The sequence below is a fragment of the Sus scrofa genome, chromosome 15 (assembly GCF_054392235.1).
Source record: "Sus scrofa isolate SSC_HxYL_T2T_F1_AM1 chromosome 15, Sscrofa_HxYL_maternal_Yorkshire_Landrace_v2.0, whole genome shotgun sequence".
Lineage (NCBI taxonomy): Eukaryota > Metazoa > Chordata > Mammalia > Artiodactyla > Suidae > Sus > Sus scrofa.
Genome location: NC_139397.1, coordinates 16,624,498 through 16,639,391, shown reverse-complemented (window position 1 = coordinate 16,639,391; position 14,894 = coordinate 16,624,498). Strand labels below are relative to the sequence as shown.

Below are 14,894 nucleotides of genomic sequence, written 5' to 3'. Positions count from 1 at the left end.
CAAATGGCTAAATGGAAACCATCTTCAAGGCCATTTCTTTGACAAAAACTTGATTAGGATTCTTGGAACCCTGGGCTAAACCCTGTTCTATGCAAGAAAGTAAATAAGATTTAGATGGGTTGGTTCTCCTTAATCTTGGGTGAGAGTCGGATTAGGTTAAGATTGCGAACAGTTGATGATGGACCGCACTCTTATCCTCCAACCTTTTCCTGACAGCCAGGAGGGCAGCTGGTTTAGCCATTGAGAGGAGGAGGCAAAACGTTGATGAGGAAGAGCCATGATTTGTAAGCTACAGTGGAGGGAGGGGAATTTTGGTTTCCTCCTGCCCCCGGAACCCATGGAGCTTAGGAGAATGAATACCCTCCACTATAGGTTGTGCAAGAGGAAGTGGTATTTTCTCTGTGAGCCAGGCTTTCATGCATACATATTTCTTGAAGAGATTAGAGATGTGGGGTCATTTGTTTACATCTGACTTTCGGAGAACATGGTGAGAGATAGGCTGGAGAGGCAGAGAACCCTTAGTGGGGGTGAGCATGGCAGTGGCCAAAGGCCCCTGGGTGGGGTGATACAGAAGAATTCATAGGCCTCAAGGTCTCAAAAAAGAATCTTCACACCAGGTCTCTAAAACCAAAACAAAGTGACCCTAAACATCACGCAGCGGTCCCAGACAGTAAAACTTGCTTCAAACATTGCAGGACATCTCCGTGAATTTACAGCCGGCAATGACTGCTTTATAACTGATTATTGCTAGCACTTCTTGCTTGTTTCTGAAGTTTTGAAACACTCTAAATTAGCAGAGGAAAGATGAATGCACCACTCTGAATACAGCGAAGACTGCCTCTGTACATACCAAGATAACTCTCCTTTGATCAAGAGGTGGAAGACGTCTGTCTGGCAATCTGAATATTGGATTTGGAGCTGGGTTATTTTGAACACAAGAACAAATATGTTTCTGATTTAATCTACTTATAATTATCATATTTTTTCTGAGTACATTTTAAACATTCACGTTTTTTGGAAGGTTTCTAAGATGAAAATTCCTAGAAAAAAATAAAATGAAAACATGACATCCTTAAACCTAGAGAAGCATTTAATAACAGACACAAAAACAAAGATTTCTCCAAACTGCTGCACCCTTCCAAGTGAATTTAAAATGGCAGGCTGGGAGTTCCTGCCGTGGTGCAGTATAAACAAATCCAACTAGGAACCATGAGGTTGCAGGTTCGATCCCTGGCCTCACTCAGTGGGTGAAGGATCCGGCATTGCCATTGTAGGTTGCAGACATGGTTCGGATCTGGCCTTGCTGTGGCTCTGGTGTAGGCTGGTGGCTGTGACTCCTATTAGATACTTAGCCTGGGAACCTCCATGTGCTGAGGGTGGGGCCTTAAAAGGGTGGTGGGGGGGGGAAGCAGGCTGTTGCTGTAATGTACCCAGTGTTCCATTCCTGCCTAAAGAGTTCTTGGACTTTATACCCTATGGCTGTTTGCACTTCAAAATGCCTTCTTGTCAAGTTCTTCAGAACCTCCAAATTGTTAGAGGAAGCAGTAAGCATACAGCCAACAAGCAGAAGAGAGTTAATACAACATCTTTTAGAAATGCGAACATAAGGCTAGGCATACTCGTCCAGACATCATTTATCCTTCAGGAACTGAAGCATTTTTGATGCAGTTGACCTTTAGATCAGATTAGGGCAAAACAGAAAGGCAGCTTTTCCCTATAACTCAAACTCTTGCCAAGGGATTCCTGAAAAAGAAATACAAAATTTTTTAAAGCGTTGATTTTTATGCAGATAGATCCTCAATTCAAATTGGGAGCATATGAACATCATTTACCCTGCTGGTTATGGAAATGGAACATCAATATCTATGAAGTCTAAAGGAGGTAATCTCTGCCTGCTTCTCTATTACTGACATTTAAAAACCAACTCTAACATTTTAGTTGGTATGCCTTAAGGATGTATTATTGTAAAGCACATATTTATTTCAAAGGAAAATTTAAACTGGTAGCTGCACTGGTCCCTTTTGGAGGACACTTGACTTGGTCAGAGCGCCTCATTGCAAGGGACAAAAAGTCACCACATAGTAGCCTGGGCAAAAGAGACTGTTTATTAGATGGAGACTGAGGCTTCTAAGGGAAGAGTTAAAAATTGGCCACAAGCAAGTGTTGCACGCAGCTTAAGCTTTTCTCTCCATGTCTCCTCTCTGTCTGTCTCACTTGGCTAGCAAGCTTTGTTCTCTTCGTGTGGTGAGGAACATGATATACACATGTTCCTGAGTTTTGCTTCTTGGGGGATTCTATTTCAGAGAGGGCTAATTGTTTTTTTTCCAGTTCTGGCTTGAAAAATACCAGGAAGAACTCTGATGGGCTTGGCCTCGGCCCAAATGACAGTGGCCTGTAGGACGGACCATGGAAGAATGTGGTGTTTTCCAATAGCAGCACTAATGTGTGTCTATTGAAGAGCCATCTCCCTAAGAGAGGGGAAGTACAGGGCAAAATGGATTCTAAATGCCCACTTGAATTATGGGTTCTTAGGTTAAAACCTTGCATTTTGATTTGAAAGCTGTAATGGAGACATAATCCATTTTATAGAAGAAAATCATATCAACAGGTAACCTCGGCACCTCTGGCATTTGCAGAAATATTCAAGTGACCTACTGTAAGCATAATCTTGCACTTCCAGACCGAGGAGGTTATTTAGAAATCCGTATTGTTTGTCATATGGACATCTGTGCGATTTTGCTGGCCCAGGATCCAGTTTTTCTTCCTTAGGAGATAGTGCTTTAGTTTTTCTTTTAGGAAACCAGTACCTTCTCTATTCTCAAACTATGCGATTTCCATGAAGTTGACACTATGTGCTTGTCTCAACAATGTGCTAGTGACTCAGCCTTGGCCAATGGAATGCCACATTCCCCTGACCAATTATGGTCCAAACATGGACTTCCTCCCGGTTTAAGGGATTTTTCTGGAACAGTTGGGAAATGGCATCCTTGGGAATGCTTCTAAAGCTGCTGGTGGCCACAGCTTAAGAAGACCTGAATGAGCATCAAGGTAAGAGAGGGGACAGAGCAGGGCCAAGTGATGGAAATTCCTGATAACAGGGTTAAAGCCCAACTGTGTCTAAGCTGGACAGTGAAGTGAGACAGTAAAACTCTTCCCCTTCCTCTCTTCCCCTCAGATTTGATTATAGCTTGTTTGATTTGGACTTCTGTGCCTTGCAACAAATGTGAAAAGTAGAATTATCTTCATGACTAGAACTGAAGTTCATAATTAGCTCTCCTGCTTGAGTACCTTATGTTCTAGACTATTCCCACATGACAAACTACCATAAAACCTAGTGGCATAAAGAAGTAACCATCATTTCATTTTTGCCGTGGTTTTTATGGGTCAGGAATGTGGGAGGGGCTTGGCTAGGAAGTTCTTGCTTGGTGTGCCCATTCAGTAGAAATCAAACAGTGGTTGGAGGTGGGGTCAAGGGGAGAAGAGTGTGCTGGAGCATCTGGGGACTGGCAGCAAAGCTCTCTCTCCTCATGAACTCTCAGTAGCTCTGTTTGTACTACTTGAACTTTTTCACAGCATGGCACCCACAGCACTCAGACTGCTTATGTCTTCAGCGTTGAGTATTCCAGAGCCCTGGGTGTAAGGTGAATCACCTTCTATGACCTATCTTTGAATGTCATATAGTATCATTTCCACAATACTCTGGTCAACTGGTCAATAAGCTTGGCCCAGAATTAAGGGGAGAAAATGTAGACCACACTTCTTTTTTTTTTTTTTTTTTGTCTTTTTGCTATTTCTTTGGGCCGCTCCCGCGGCATATGGAGGTTCCCAGGCTAGGGGTCGAATCAGAGCTGTAGCCACCAGCCTACACCAGAGCCACAGCAACACGGGATCCGAGCCGCGTCTGCAACCTACACCACAGCTCACAGCAACACCAGATCCTTAACCCACTGAGCAAGGGCAGGGCCGAACCCGCAACCTCATGGTTCCTAGTCGGATTCGTTAACCACTGCGCCACGACAGGAACTCCTAGACCACACTTCTTAAGGGTGACACATCAACAAATTCGCAGACATGTTTTAGAACACCACATATTAGAGTTCCCTTGTGGCACAGTGGATTAAGGATCTGGTGTTGTCACTGAAGTGGCTCAGGTCGCCACTACGGCTTGGGTTCAATTCCCTGGCCTGGGAATTTCTATGTTCCATGAGCATAGCCAAAAACAAAAACAAAAACCCACCACATATTATGAGCAAGCCCCAAACTGTGAGAAGGGCACCATGGTCAAAATGATATATTTAAGTAGACTTAGTTTTGTGATATTGTGCCTTAGTTTACACTTTGGGAGCTGGATTGACTTTTTTGGGTCATTAAGGCACCACATCTAGTCATGTATGGAAAAGTAAATCAAGATTTGTTGTGATCTTTCAGGCTTTAGAATTCCGTTTTGTTTTCTTATTAAGGCATTTCATATTTCTTTTTTTAATTTTATTTTTATTTATTTATTTATTTATTTATTTATTTTTGTCTTTTTAGGGCCACACCCATGGCATATGGAAGTTCTCAGGCTAGGGGTCAAATCAGAGTTGTAGCTGCTGGCCTACCCCACAGCCACAGCCACAGCCACAACAACGTGGGATCTGAGGCGCATCTGCAAACTACACCATAGCTCACGGCAACACTGGATCCTTAACCCACTGAGTGAGGCCAGGGATCAAACCCACATCCTCATGGATACTAGTCGGGTTCATTAACTGCTGAGCCACAACGGGAACTCCGCATTTCATATTTCAATATACATAGAATTGAAAAATATTTAGATTTGAATTAGTTCTCTACTTCACAATTGCTTATATATTGACTTAGTACTGAGACACTGTCATTTAGTACTTGGCACCTAATTCAATGGAAGCTTCCGGAAGTGCTTCATTGTCTTCCATTGACCAGTTTAAGGAGTTGAGAATAATCTTCTTTTACGGACTCTGTATGACATAGCCATTGGTATGGAGATTTGTAAAACTTGACTTGGGTTATGGTTCTATCACTTCTCTGACTATTTAGAAATCCTCTTTTATACTGTCTCGTACCATGGAGTAAAAATCAGAATGCAGGTCTTTCCAACTTTCTCCCAAGTGGAGGAAATCTAATAGATCTTGAACTAATTTTTTTTTTTTCTGTTTCAAAATGTAGCAAGTAATCTATTGGAATAAAACCAGCAGTTGAGTAACTCATGCAAAGGTAATTTAGAGCACAAATTAAATCTGTCAGACTGGTATTAGATTTGCAAAAGCTCATAAATAACAAATGAAAGGTCACAGAGCTGTGAAAATGAGAGTGTACTTCTTCATAAGAGAGGGACTGATCCTCAGTGGTTATTCAAATAGCAGTGCACAAAAAGGAAATGCAACATCTTTTCTAAATGTCTAGAACAGTCCAAAGACACAGTGGGCTCCAGGGGAAAGCATCAAAGTCCTAGAAAAGACCCTTCATATCCTTGAGCATGTCCAGCATCGTATTTGTCGGGTTGAGGGATTAAAGCTCCATCCACTGCTGAGAATCTGTAGAGAAAAGATACACCCCCCTCAGCAGAGGCCATATTTCAGTAGCAGTTAGACTAACTGGGAGTGTGTGTCACTCATCTTTCACTTTTCAGTTCCTAGAAAATACTAATAGAGTGAGTGGTGTTTCATGATTTACTGTAGGAAAGAAAGCAGTTGGTGACATTATTAAACAGGCCCGCCCATCCTGTTTTCTCCCGGAAAAGAGAGGTGGAAAATATGGCTCTGGCTACTCTAAAGTAGACACATTATTTTACTGTGCATTGCATGCAGATCTGTGGTGTGTCTGTGCTGTGATGAGCTTGACTTGTGTAGGAAAACAAATTATCTATCTATCTATCTATCTATCTATCTATCTATCTATTTTTTTTTTTTTAGGTTCACATCCGAGGCATGTGGAGGTTCCCAGGTTAGGGGCTGAATCGGAGCTGTAGCTGCCAGCCTATGCCACAGCTACAGCAATGCCAGATCCAAGCCACATCTGCAGCCTACACCATAGCTCACAGCAACTCTGGATTCTTAACCCTCTGAGTGAGGCCAGGGATCAAACCTGCGTCCTCGTGGATACTAGTGAGATTCTTTTCCGCTGAGCCACAATGGGAACTCCCAAATCTCTCTTTATAAAAAGCAATGTGTAGGCCTCATCTATCATGGAGAAACTCAAAAGTCAGCACAGAGAAAGGGAGAAAACATCTGCAAGTCATATATCTGAAAAGAGTCCAGAGTCCAGCACATAGAAAGAACTCTTACAACTCCACAATAAAAAGCCAATAACTCAATTTTTAAAATGAGCAAAGAATTTGAATAGGCATTACTGCAAAGAAGATATACAAATGACCAGTAAGCACATGAAAAATGTTCACCATCATTAGTCACTTGGGAAATGAACATCAAAACCACAGTGCACTTTACACTCACTAGGATGGCTAAAATTAAAAAAAAAAAAAAGAAAAAAGAAAAAGCAGTGAAAGTAGGTGTTGGTGAGGATGTGGAGCAATTTTTCAGATGGGAATGTAAAATGGTATGGCCACAGTCGAAAACTGTTTGGCAGTTCTTCAAAAAGTTAAACATAGTTACCATAAGACCTAGCAATTCCACTCTTAGGTGTATATCTAAGAGAAATGAAAACACGGGTCCATACCAAAAAATGACATGAAAGTTAATAGCTGCATTATTCTCAATAGCCGCAATGTGGAAATTACCCAAATGTCTACCAACTGATGAGTGGTATATCCATACAACAAAATATTATTCAGCCATAAAAGGAATGATGTACTGTTTCACGCTACAACATGGATGAACCTTAACAACATTATACTAAAGTGAAAGTAGTCAGACACAAGCTATATGTTGTATGATTCCATTTACGTGAAATGTCCCCAGTAGGCAAATCCATAAAGACAGAAGGTACTTAGTAGTTGCTAGGGAGTGGGGAGAGGAGGGAGATGGGAGTGACCACTAATGAGTGCAAGATTTCTTTTTTGTGTGATGGAAATATTCTAGACTAGGTGATGGTTGCACACTATTATGAACAAACAAAAAATCCCACTGAATTGTATTATTTTTAAATGATGCATTCTGTTACGTGAATTTTATCTCAATACATTTTTTTTCAAATAAAAATAACAAAACTCTAAAAAAAGCAACATGATGTTTACAAGAATTGTTAGCACATACACTAGAGATAAACCTCGAATGTTTTCTCAGATTCCTGACTGGTGCCTTCTTTTTCTTTTTTTTTTGGGGGGGGGGGGCTTTTTAGGGCCACACCCATGGCACATGGATGTTCCCAGGCTAGGGGTCCAATTGGAGCTTGCAGCTTCCAGCCTACGCCATAACCACAGCAACACCAGATCTGAGCCGCGTCCGCAACAACTCATGGCAATGCCGGATCTTTAACCCATTGAGCACGGCCAGGAATCGAACCCGTGTCCTCATGGATATAAGTCGGGTTCATTAACCAAATGAGCCATAATAGTAACTCCTTTCTCTTTCTTGATCAGAGGTCCATCCACACGAGGTTGACCCTCCACTCTGACTGCTGAAATGTAGGGGAGTGAGTTCTTTGTGGCATCAACCTTGATCAATGAGAAACAAGAGATAGGAAGGCAACAGGCAGATAAATTCTCCCTTTCTCCCTCCATGGACCACTAAGTGCAGGTAGTCCTTGAAATCCTCCAGTTCTCTGTGGCTTCTTAGGAAATGATGAGCAGCACGGTAACCTAAAATCACATTGCTTTATATTTTCTAGCTTCATTTTGCCTGTCTGTCTCTCCCTCCCTCTTCTCTCCCTCTCTCACTCTTTTTCCTTTACTCTCATTGTCTTGGGCTTGCTTCTCCCAAGTAAAGTCTTAGTATCTTTAGTCCTTGCACAGCTTCTGCTATGAAGGGCGCCTGGCCCATGACAGTAAGCAAAGGGCATGGCAAAAGTGGGAAAGAATATGCTATCAAATAGGGATTCTACCATTTTAGAAGAGACATGGACATTTTTGAGTTTTTATCCATTGGCTTTAGGTGAAAAGCTGGCTTTTATTTTTGCATAAAAAGTGAAATCATTCTATCAAACTCACTGCTTGAAAAGCACTGGTTTTCGAAGAATTGCTTTCTTCTTTATAAAAGTAAAACATGCTCATCCAAAATTTTTGAGCATGCAAATTGAGCAAAAAGAACATCAGAATGATTAGAAATCGAGCATCATTTTCATCTTGGTCCTTTCAGTTCTCTTTCTAATCATAAATAAGCCTAGAAATACATTTTTTTTTCTTAAAGAAGAAACAATTTCATGAGTAAACTGTGTTGGATTAATAAAGTGTCATCTACTTTAAGAATCTGGAAATTCTCCATTAAACACACAAAACTCATGGCTTAAAAATAAAAACCCTCCACATTGGAAAACAAGTCAGGCCTAAAGAATCAAGCTTGCCAAGGAGAACTGAATCTCTTTTAATGAATGAAATGGTTGTTTTAACTTCCTGATGCTTCACCATGTGTGGGGCGTGGGAACCCATGGGGAGACACAGGCTTGGAAAAGGATACAAAGTGATGTGCTGGAGACCTGTGCTCCTTCCTTATCTTTTGAACAAGTAGATCCTAACAAAGCAGTTATGTAGGGATCATGGGGCAGGAACATATTGTAGGGTAGCCTGGGGACAGACGGAGAGGGTGTAGAACAGCACCCACCTGTTGGCTTCCTTGATAGGGACAGCAGCAAGACCCCTGAGTATTCATGAGCCTCAGCAGATTAAAATGCTGGTGACATTTAGGCCTCTCCCCACTGGCTTTGTCCCTGCCTAGCTGGCCATAGAACTGAAGCTGGGGTTGAGGAGACATGGATTGCAATGTGTCATAGTAGTTTGGGGAATTGTCACTTTTTTTTTGATTTAATGAAAGTGAGCTGTATGTTGAGCCAGAGATAACTACGCCATGTTTACTCTCATTTAGAAAACGAAAACCGACTGATTTTGAAAACAATAGCAGTAAAAATATTGGGAAATATTACATGTCATTTGCTGTGTGACATTGTTCTTAGTGCTTTACATATGTTGGTTTCTTCCATTCCCATAGTGCATTTTCGAGGTAGGTAGTATTAGCCTTGTTTTGTAGATGAGGATGCTGGGGTGCAAGAGTGGTTAAGCAACTGGCTTGAGGTTGCACAGCAAGAAAGTATTGGAGTAAGGTTTCAAATCCAGGCATCTAGCTCTTCCCCTCTGTGTGTAACTCACAAGCTGAGAAATGAAGGCTTATGGCTGGGTAGCCATGTCACCGAAGTTGTGGTAATGTTAATTTCAGATGACATTAAGTAATGCATGATGCTTAGTGCAAGGATTGTGCAGAGGGAGACCTTTAAATCGATAACTGGAAGGAAAACTGTGGTGTAGAAATGTTTTAATGAAAATGAGTCTCTTGCAGTATTTAGTATGTGTTGACGTCAAGTTTCACATTAAAAAGGACTTCGGTTAGCAATTAGTTTATATTTAATGTTAAATTATGTGAAATAAAACCTGAAAGCTTTCTTCACCATCCCTCTTGTAACTGAGCCCCGATTGTGAAGAGATGGGGTGTTTATGTGATTCATTCGAGGTTCCAGGGGGTGCTGTGCAAATCTTACCTGACCTGATGGATGTGCAAGGAAACACTGTTGCTTCATTTAAGATGACATAATGTTTGCGTCTGTCACTCTTGGAGGGCAAGAGATCCTTGATATTTGTTTTCTCATCACATTGTTTAACCAAGTGCCTAGCACAGTGCCTGGCAGTCAATGAATGAAGTGAACCAGCAGCTCATTCCCTTTATGAATGCAAACTTGCTTAGGGGAACCAATTCCTAAACAGAGGAGGGAGTAGTGAGCATAAAATTGGCAAGGCTGGCATCATCAAGCTGTTAGAGGTTGATAAGAGTTCTCTATTTTCTAGCAATTCATCTATTTAAAAAAAATAATGAACACGGCAATTCATCTAGAGTTAATTTTAGTGTATTGTGCATTGTTTGGGGCCTGTTAATCTTTTCCACAATATTTAATAAAGTTATCATACTATTATTTAATATTTTCCTGTGCCGTAATTTTGAAAAATTGCTTGTATCATGAAATAGCTCTATTTCTGAGCTCCTTAGAGTGTTCCACTTTCTGAATTCATTTTTTATACCTTCTATCATTCTGTTTTGATTAATATTACTCTATACTGTGTTCTAAAATCTGATTAGTCCATATTGATTTTCTCTATTGATTTTGATTTGTAATATATTTACTCTCAGTCTATTTGTTTTGATAGAATAATTCTAGAATTTATTTTGTTATGCTATTTTAAAAATATCTTTGGAAATTCCTTTGTGGCTCAGCGGTAACGAACCCAACTACTATCCACGAGGACACAAGTTTGATCCCTGGCCTCGCTCAGTGGGTTAAGAATCTGGCATTGCCATGAACTGTGGTGTAGGTCACAGATGCAGCTCAGATCTGGTGTTGCTGTGGCGGTGGCATAGGCCGGCGGCTACAGCTCCAGTTCTACTCCTAGCCTGGGAGCTTCCATATGCCACAGGAGCAGCCATAAAAAAACCAAAAAAAAAAAAAAAAAAAAAAAAAAACCCAAACCAAACAAAACAAAAAACCTAACTTGACACCTTACATGGGTGCTAAAATAATGATATGTGGAAAATAGTAGAATTGAGGAACAGACTCTATAAAAAAGCTGTAAAATGGCAGGTGAATATACACAAAAATTAAGATGTATAGTTACATTCTAAGTAAGCTGGACAGTTCAACCTAATAGATTTTATTGTTCTCAATTGTAATTGAATCGTAATTGAAAAAGATTTAAAGAGAGGAGAGAATGATAATTTCTTAGTGTTAGTGACACCTTGATCTCGTTTCTTCAGGTTTTGTTTATGCACCTTGAATCAGTCTTTGAAAGAACATAGTATCACCTAGTATTTAAAAACGTGGATGCAGTGGCTGGACTTCCTGGGTTTAAATCATCTCCTCTGTGTAATTGCTGGACTTCAGTTTCTTCACAGTGAGATGATAACAGTGCCTACCTCATTGGGTTATGGGGTTATAAGGAGAATTAGATGATATATATACATAAAGGACTTCAGTGCTATGCAGCCAGTAATATTAGTTGTGTTAAGGAGATTTGGAGCTATAAAGACTCATTTTGGTTCAGGAGAGGACAGTTTACCTATATGCCTTTTTTTTGCCCTGAACCTGAAAGTCTCGCCTGTACAGGTTTCCCCAGGGCAGCAGAACCCAGGAAGGCCGCCCTCTCATACCTGGCCTTCACCGTTATCAAGGAAATGCTTCTGAGCATCTGCGCCTGACTTATTTATTGTGGCCTTCTGGCAGCCATCCCCTAGACTCCTGGCAAAATAGCTGGGTTTCATTAAAATTCAATCTCCCTTGATACCATCTCTGCTGGATATTAGCGGGGACTGCTAGCCATGGAGCTTTAGCAACATAATTAGGAATAGATTTGGGTTGAAATTTTTTGTGCTCTACAATCACAGTCTGGAAAGTTTCTCTCCCATCCACTCACTTCCTTGTGCCCTCAGCTCCTTTCCTCCCTGCATCTGGCCTGCTCGGGAGCTGGGCAGGGCCCCCCGGGCCTTTCTCCAGTTGCACCTTGAGATGAATCTTGCTTTGTATTTCAGGTGAGAGTCCTCTTTCGTCGTCCTAAGTCCCCACTCCTGGGCCCCCTGGATGAGTGACTCCTGGCTCTGCCATGGAGGCTGGCCCTGCCCTGGCCTGGCTCCTGCTCCTGAGTCTGCTGGCTGATTGTCTGAAAGCTGCCCAGTCCCGAGACTTCACCGTGAAAGACATTATCTACCTCCACCCTTCAAGTAAGACTCTCTTCTCTCTGCTGCAGAAAGGCCACTTGACTTCAAATAAGATCTGAGTTGAGAGAGTTCCTGTTGTGGTTCAGCTGGTTAGGAACCTGACATGTTATCCACGAGAATGTGGGTTTGATCCCTGAACTCTCTCAGTGGGTTAAAGATTCAGTGTTGCTGTGAGCTGAGCCATAGGTCGTGGATGTGGGGTAGGCTGGCAGTTGCAGCTCCAACTTCACCCCCAGCCTGGGAACTTCCATATGCTTTGGGTTCAGCCCTAAAAAGAAAAAAAAAGAAAAAAAAGATTTGTAAGTTGAAAAATGGCAGGAAGGTGGCAGCCTTCCATGCAAGGGAGACCTGGTAGTTTAATTGGGAGGTGCTAGTGCTACCAAAACATGTGGTATGTTTTACCGTCCCCTTTTTAAAGGGTGCATTTTTATTTTAAGATAAATTATGGGGCTTGTTTTCTCTGTTTCCCTGCACCGTTGCTTTGAGTCTGAACACCCTTCCCTCTGATTCTGCCAGCCCTGGGCCACTTATCAAAGTGAGCGCCGTCCCGGGAGGAAGGTGTTTGTGAGAGATCAGGCCTTTATAGGCAAGATAATAGCTGGTCTTCCTGTCTGTGCACCTAATTCTCAGTTTCAGTGTAATTGCCTCCTACCGCTTCCTATTCCCTATCTATCCCTTTCGGTTTCCGGTGTTTAAGAATTACCTCAGGAGCGCATGATAATGTGCATCCTGGGTCCCTTCCCTGGAGGTCTGACTGCCTGTGCTGGGGAGGTCCCCATGGGTTTTTGCTTTCAGCAGGAATTTCAGGTGCTTCTGCTGCTGCTGCTGCTACTATTCTAAGTATCACATGTTGGGAAACACTTTAGCTTTACTTCCTGTCTTGGTCACCATCTCTGTATTTATCTCATCTCTTTTATTATATTTGCTTGACCCTCTGCAGGATGGCCCCAGTGGTGGTGAGATCGGGGTATATTGTGTGCGAGGGCATTTGGCCTGAGGTGCATCACTCTTTTGAAAAACTCTGTTCAGCAAACTTTTTTGAGCAGCTACTATGTGTTAAGTGTTGTGATAGGCAAGAAAGATATAAGGGCAAATCAACCACAGTCCTTTGCTTCTCAGGATTTTGCAGTCTCCAAGGTAGAGGTTGTCACTTGGACTCCTTTGGTGCCACATGGTTAGAATATTTAACATCTCCGGGTCCTGGTTAAATGAGAGGCGGTGGGAGGAATGCTTGCAATCCACCTGACCTTGGGTCAGCACCTTGTTCAGCTGCTTCATAGCCTTCTGACTTGAAATAAACTCCCTAACTTTGTGGAGATTAAATAAAAGAATGCACACAAAGCACTTAGCACTGTGCACGATAGTAAAGCTCAATAAATGTCAGGGGAATCTTTTAAAGTGTTGATTTCTACATTTCTAACATGGCTAAAATTATATACCCTTTAGCATTAGTTTGTGGACTAGAAATAATATCTGTAAAAGGCTAAGCACATACATAGCAGGCGATCAGATGCTTGGTGTTTATGACATTGTCGTAATTGGCTCAGGCAGTAAACTGAAGATCCTAAAAATACATCACTAATTTTTTAACTTCAAATACACTTTTTTTTTTTAATGGCCACAGCTGTGGCATATGGAAGTTCCTGGGCCCAGGACCGAATCCGTGCTACAACCACCAGATCCTTTAACTCCCTATGCCAGGCTAGGGATTGAACCTGCACCTCCACAGCAACCTGAGTTGCTGCAATCAGATTCTTAACCTACTGCATGCACCACAGGAGGAACTCCCTAAATATACTTTTGACAGGCAGCACATAATTTCTTTAGACTTGTCATTTTACGCTCTCCCTAGTATAGGCTGGTGCCTAATAGTTAATTGTATGAAAAACTTATCAGGCTGCTTATTTTTGCAGGTCTGTTTATTTTAGTAACATTTGTGAAAAGAAGACGCTTTTTTCATAGTTTCTCTGCTTTCTAGAATTGCATTTTGTTCTTCCCTTCAAAACAGCCATGAGTTTTTATCACAAACCTAGGTTTCAGTCACTTGGGTTTGGTTGCCAGAACTTTCAGCTTCTATAGGATTCTTTGTCCACTTCAGTGACAGACTCAGAAGTTACTGGGCCCCAAAACAGACCCAAACCAGGCTTTCTCTGAGGCTGTGATTGTATATGCATGGTAGGAAGGAAAATTAAGGGGACTGGATTTAAGTGAACAAGAACAGAACACATGCACACACACACCCACACATTGCTTTTGCCTCAGTGGTGTGGCAGGTCATTGCTTGAGTTGAGTGGTCCCCTATTTGGAAAGTCTACTTATTTATTTATTTATTTATTTATTTATTTATTTATTTTTGTCTTTTTAGGGGCACACCTGCAGCATATGTAGGTTCCCAGGCTAGAGGTTGAATCAGAGCTGTAGCTGCCAGCCTATGCCACAGCCACAGCTGCAGTATACACCATAGTTTACGGCAATGCCGGATCCTTAACCCACTGAGCGAGGCCAGGGACTGAACCTCTGTCTTCATGGATACTAGTCAGATGTGTTTCCACTGAGCCACAACAGGAACTCCAGAAAGTCTGTTTAGAACAGGATCTTTGATGGATGATCTCTGCCACGCTGAAGGGACAATCACGTCCATGCTTTAGAAGTTGGTGGAAAAGTTCTGTTCAGCTGGCCCATGTCAATTAAATAGAGTCATGGACTGATTAAAAAAAAAAAATCACCATACAGAAAGAATGGATGGAGTTTTCTGATGTGATTTTGGAATATGGAGAAGGGTAGAAGAAGCTGTTCCTAAGTTACGTTGTATGTACATGATTCAGCGGTATGTCTAGGCTGAGTTTTCTTTCTGTCTCCATAGCTGGTCATGAGGAATATAAGTTTTCTCTGGATTCCTGTCAATGGTTCCTACTTGGCCAGAACTTTGTTTACTCTGCCTACTTTAATGCAAAGTTAACTTCACATTTCTCTGTACTATTTCAAGAAGTTGTTGCTGTGTGTCTGTTT

At 41.7% G+C, this 14,894-nt stretch overlaps 1 protein-coding gene and 1 long non-coding RNA gene across 13 annotated transcripts in view; one reads left to right on the top strand and one right to left on the bottom strand.

The window, feature by feature from the left end:
- The window catches only part of LYPD6 (LY6/PLAUR domain containing 6), a 115,608-nt gene that overhangs the window by 82,119 nt on the left and 18,595 nt on the right, over nt 1-14,894 (top strand). For 10 of the 12 annotated variants that reach the window (XM_003133259.6, XM_013983919.3, XM_084998660.1 and 7 more), the window contains one exon: nt 11,700-11,888. The exons of the other annotated variants lie outside the window; for them this stretch is intronic. In XM_003133259.6, the coding sequence (XP_003133307.1) occupies nt 11,771-11,888 (118 nt within the window). In that variant the 5' untranslated portion in view covers nt 11,700-11,770. The remainder of the gene's footprint in view (nt 1-11,699; nt 11,889-14,894) is intronic. 12 annotated transcript variants of the gene reach the window in all.
- Nucleotides 1,230-6,703, bottom strand: LOC146395735 (uncharacterized). Its single transcript, XR_014829078.1, has 2 exons — nt 4,036-6,703; nt 1,230-3,756 (listed from the first exon to the last, which is right to left on the bottom strand). It is a non-coding gene; the product is annotated as an uncharacterized LOC146395735 (long non-coding RNA).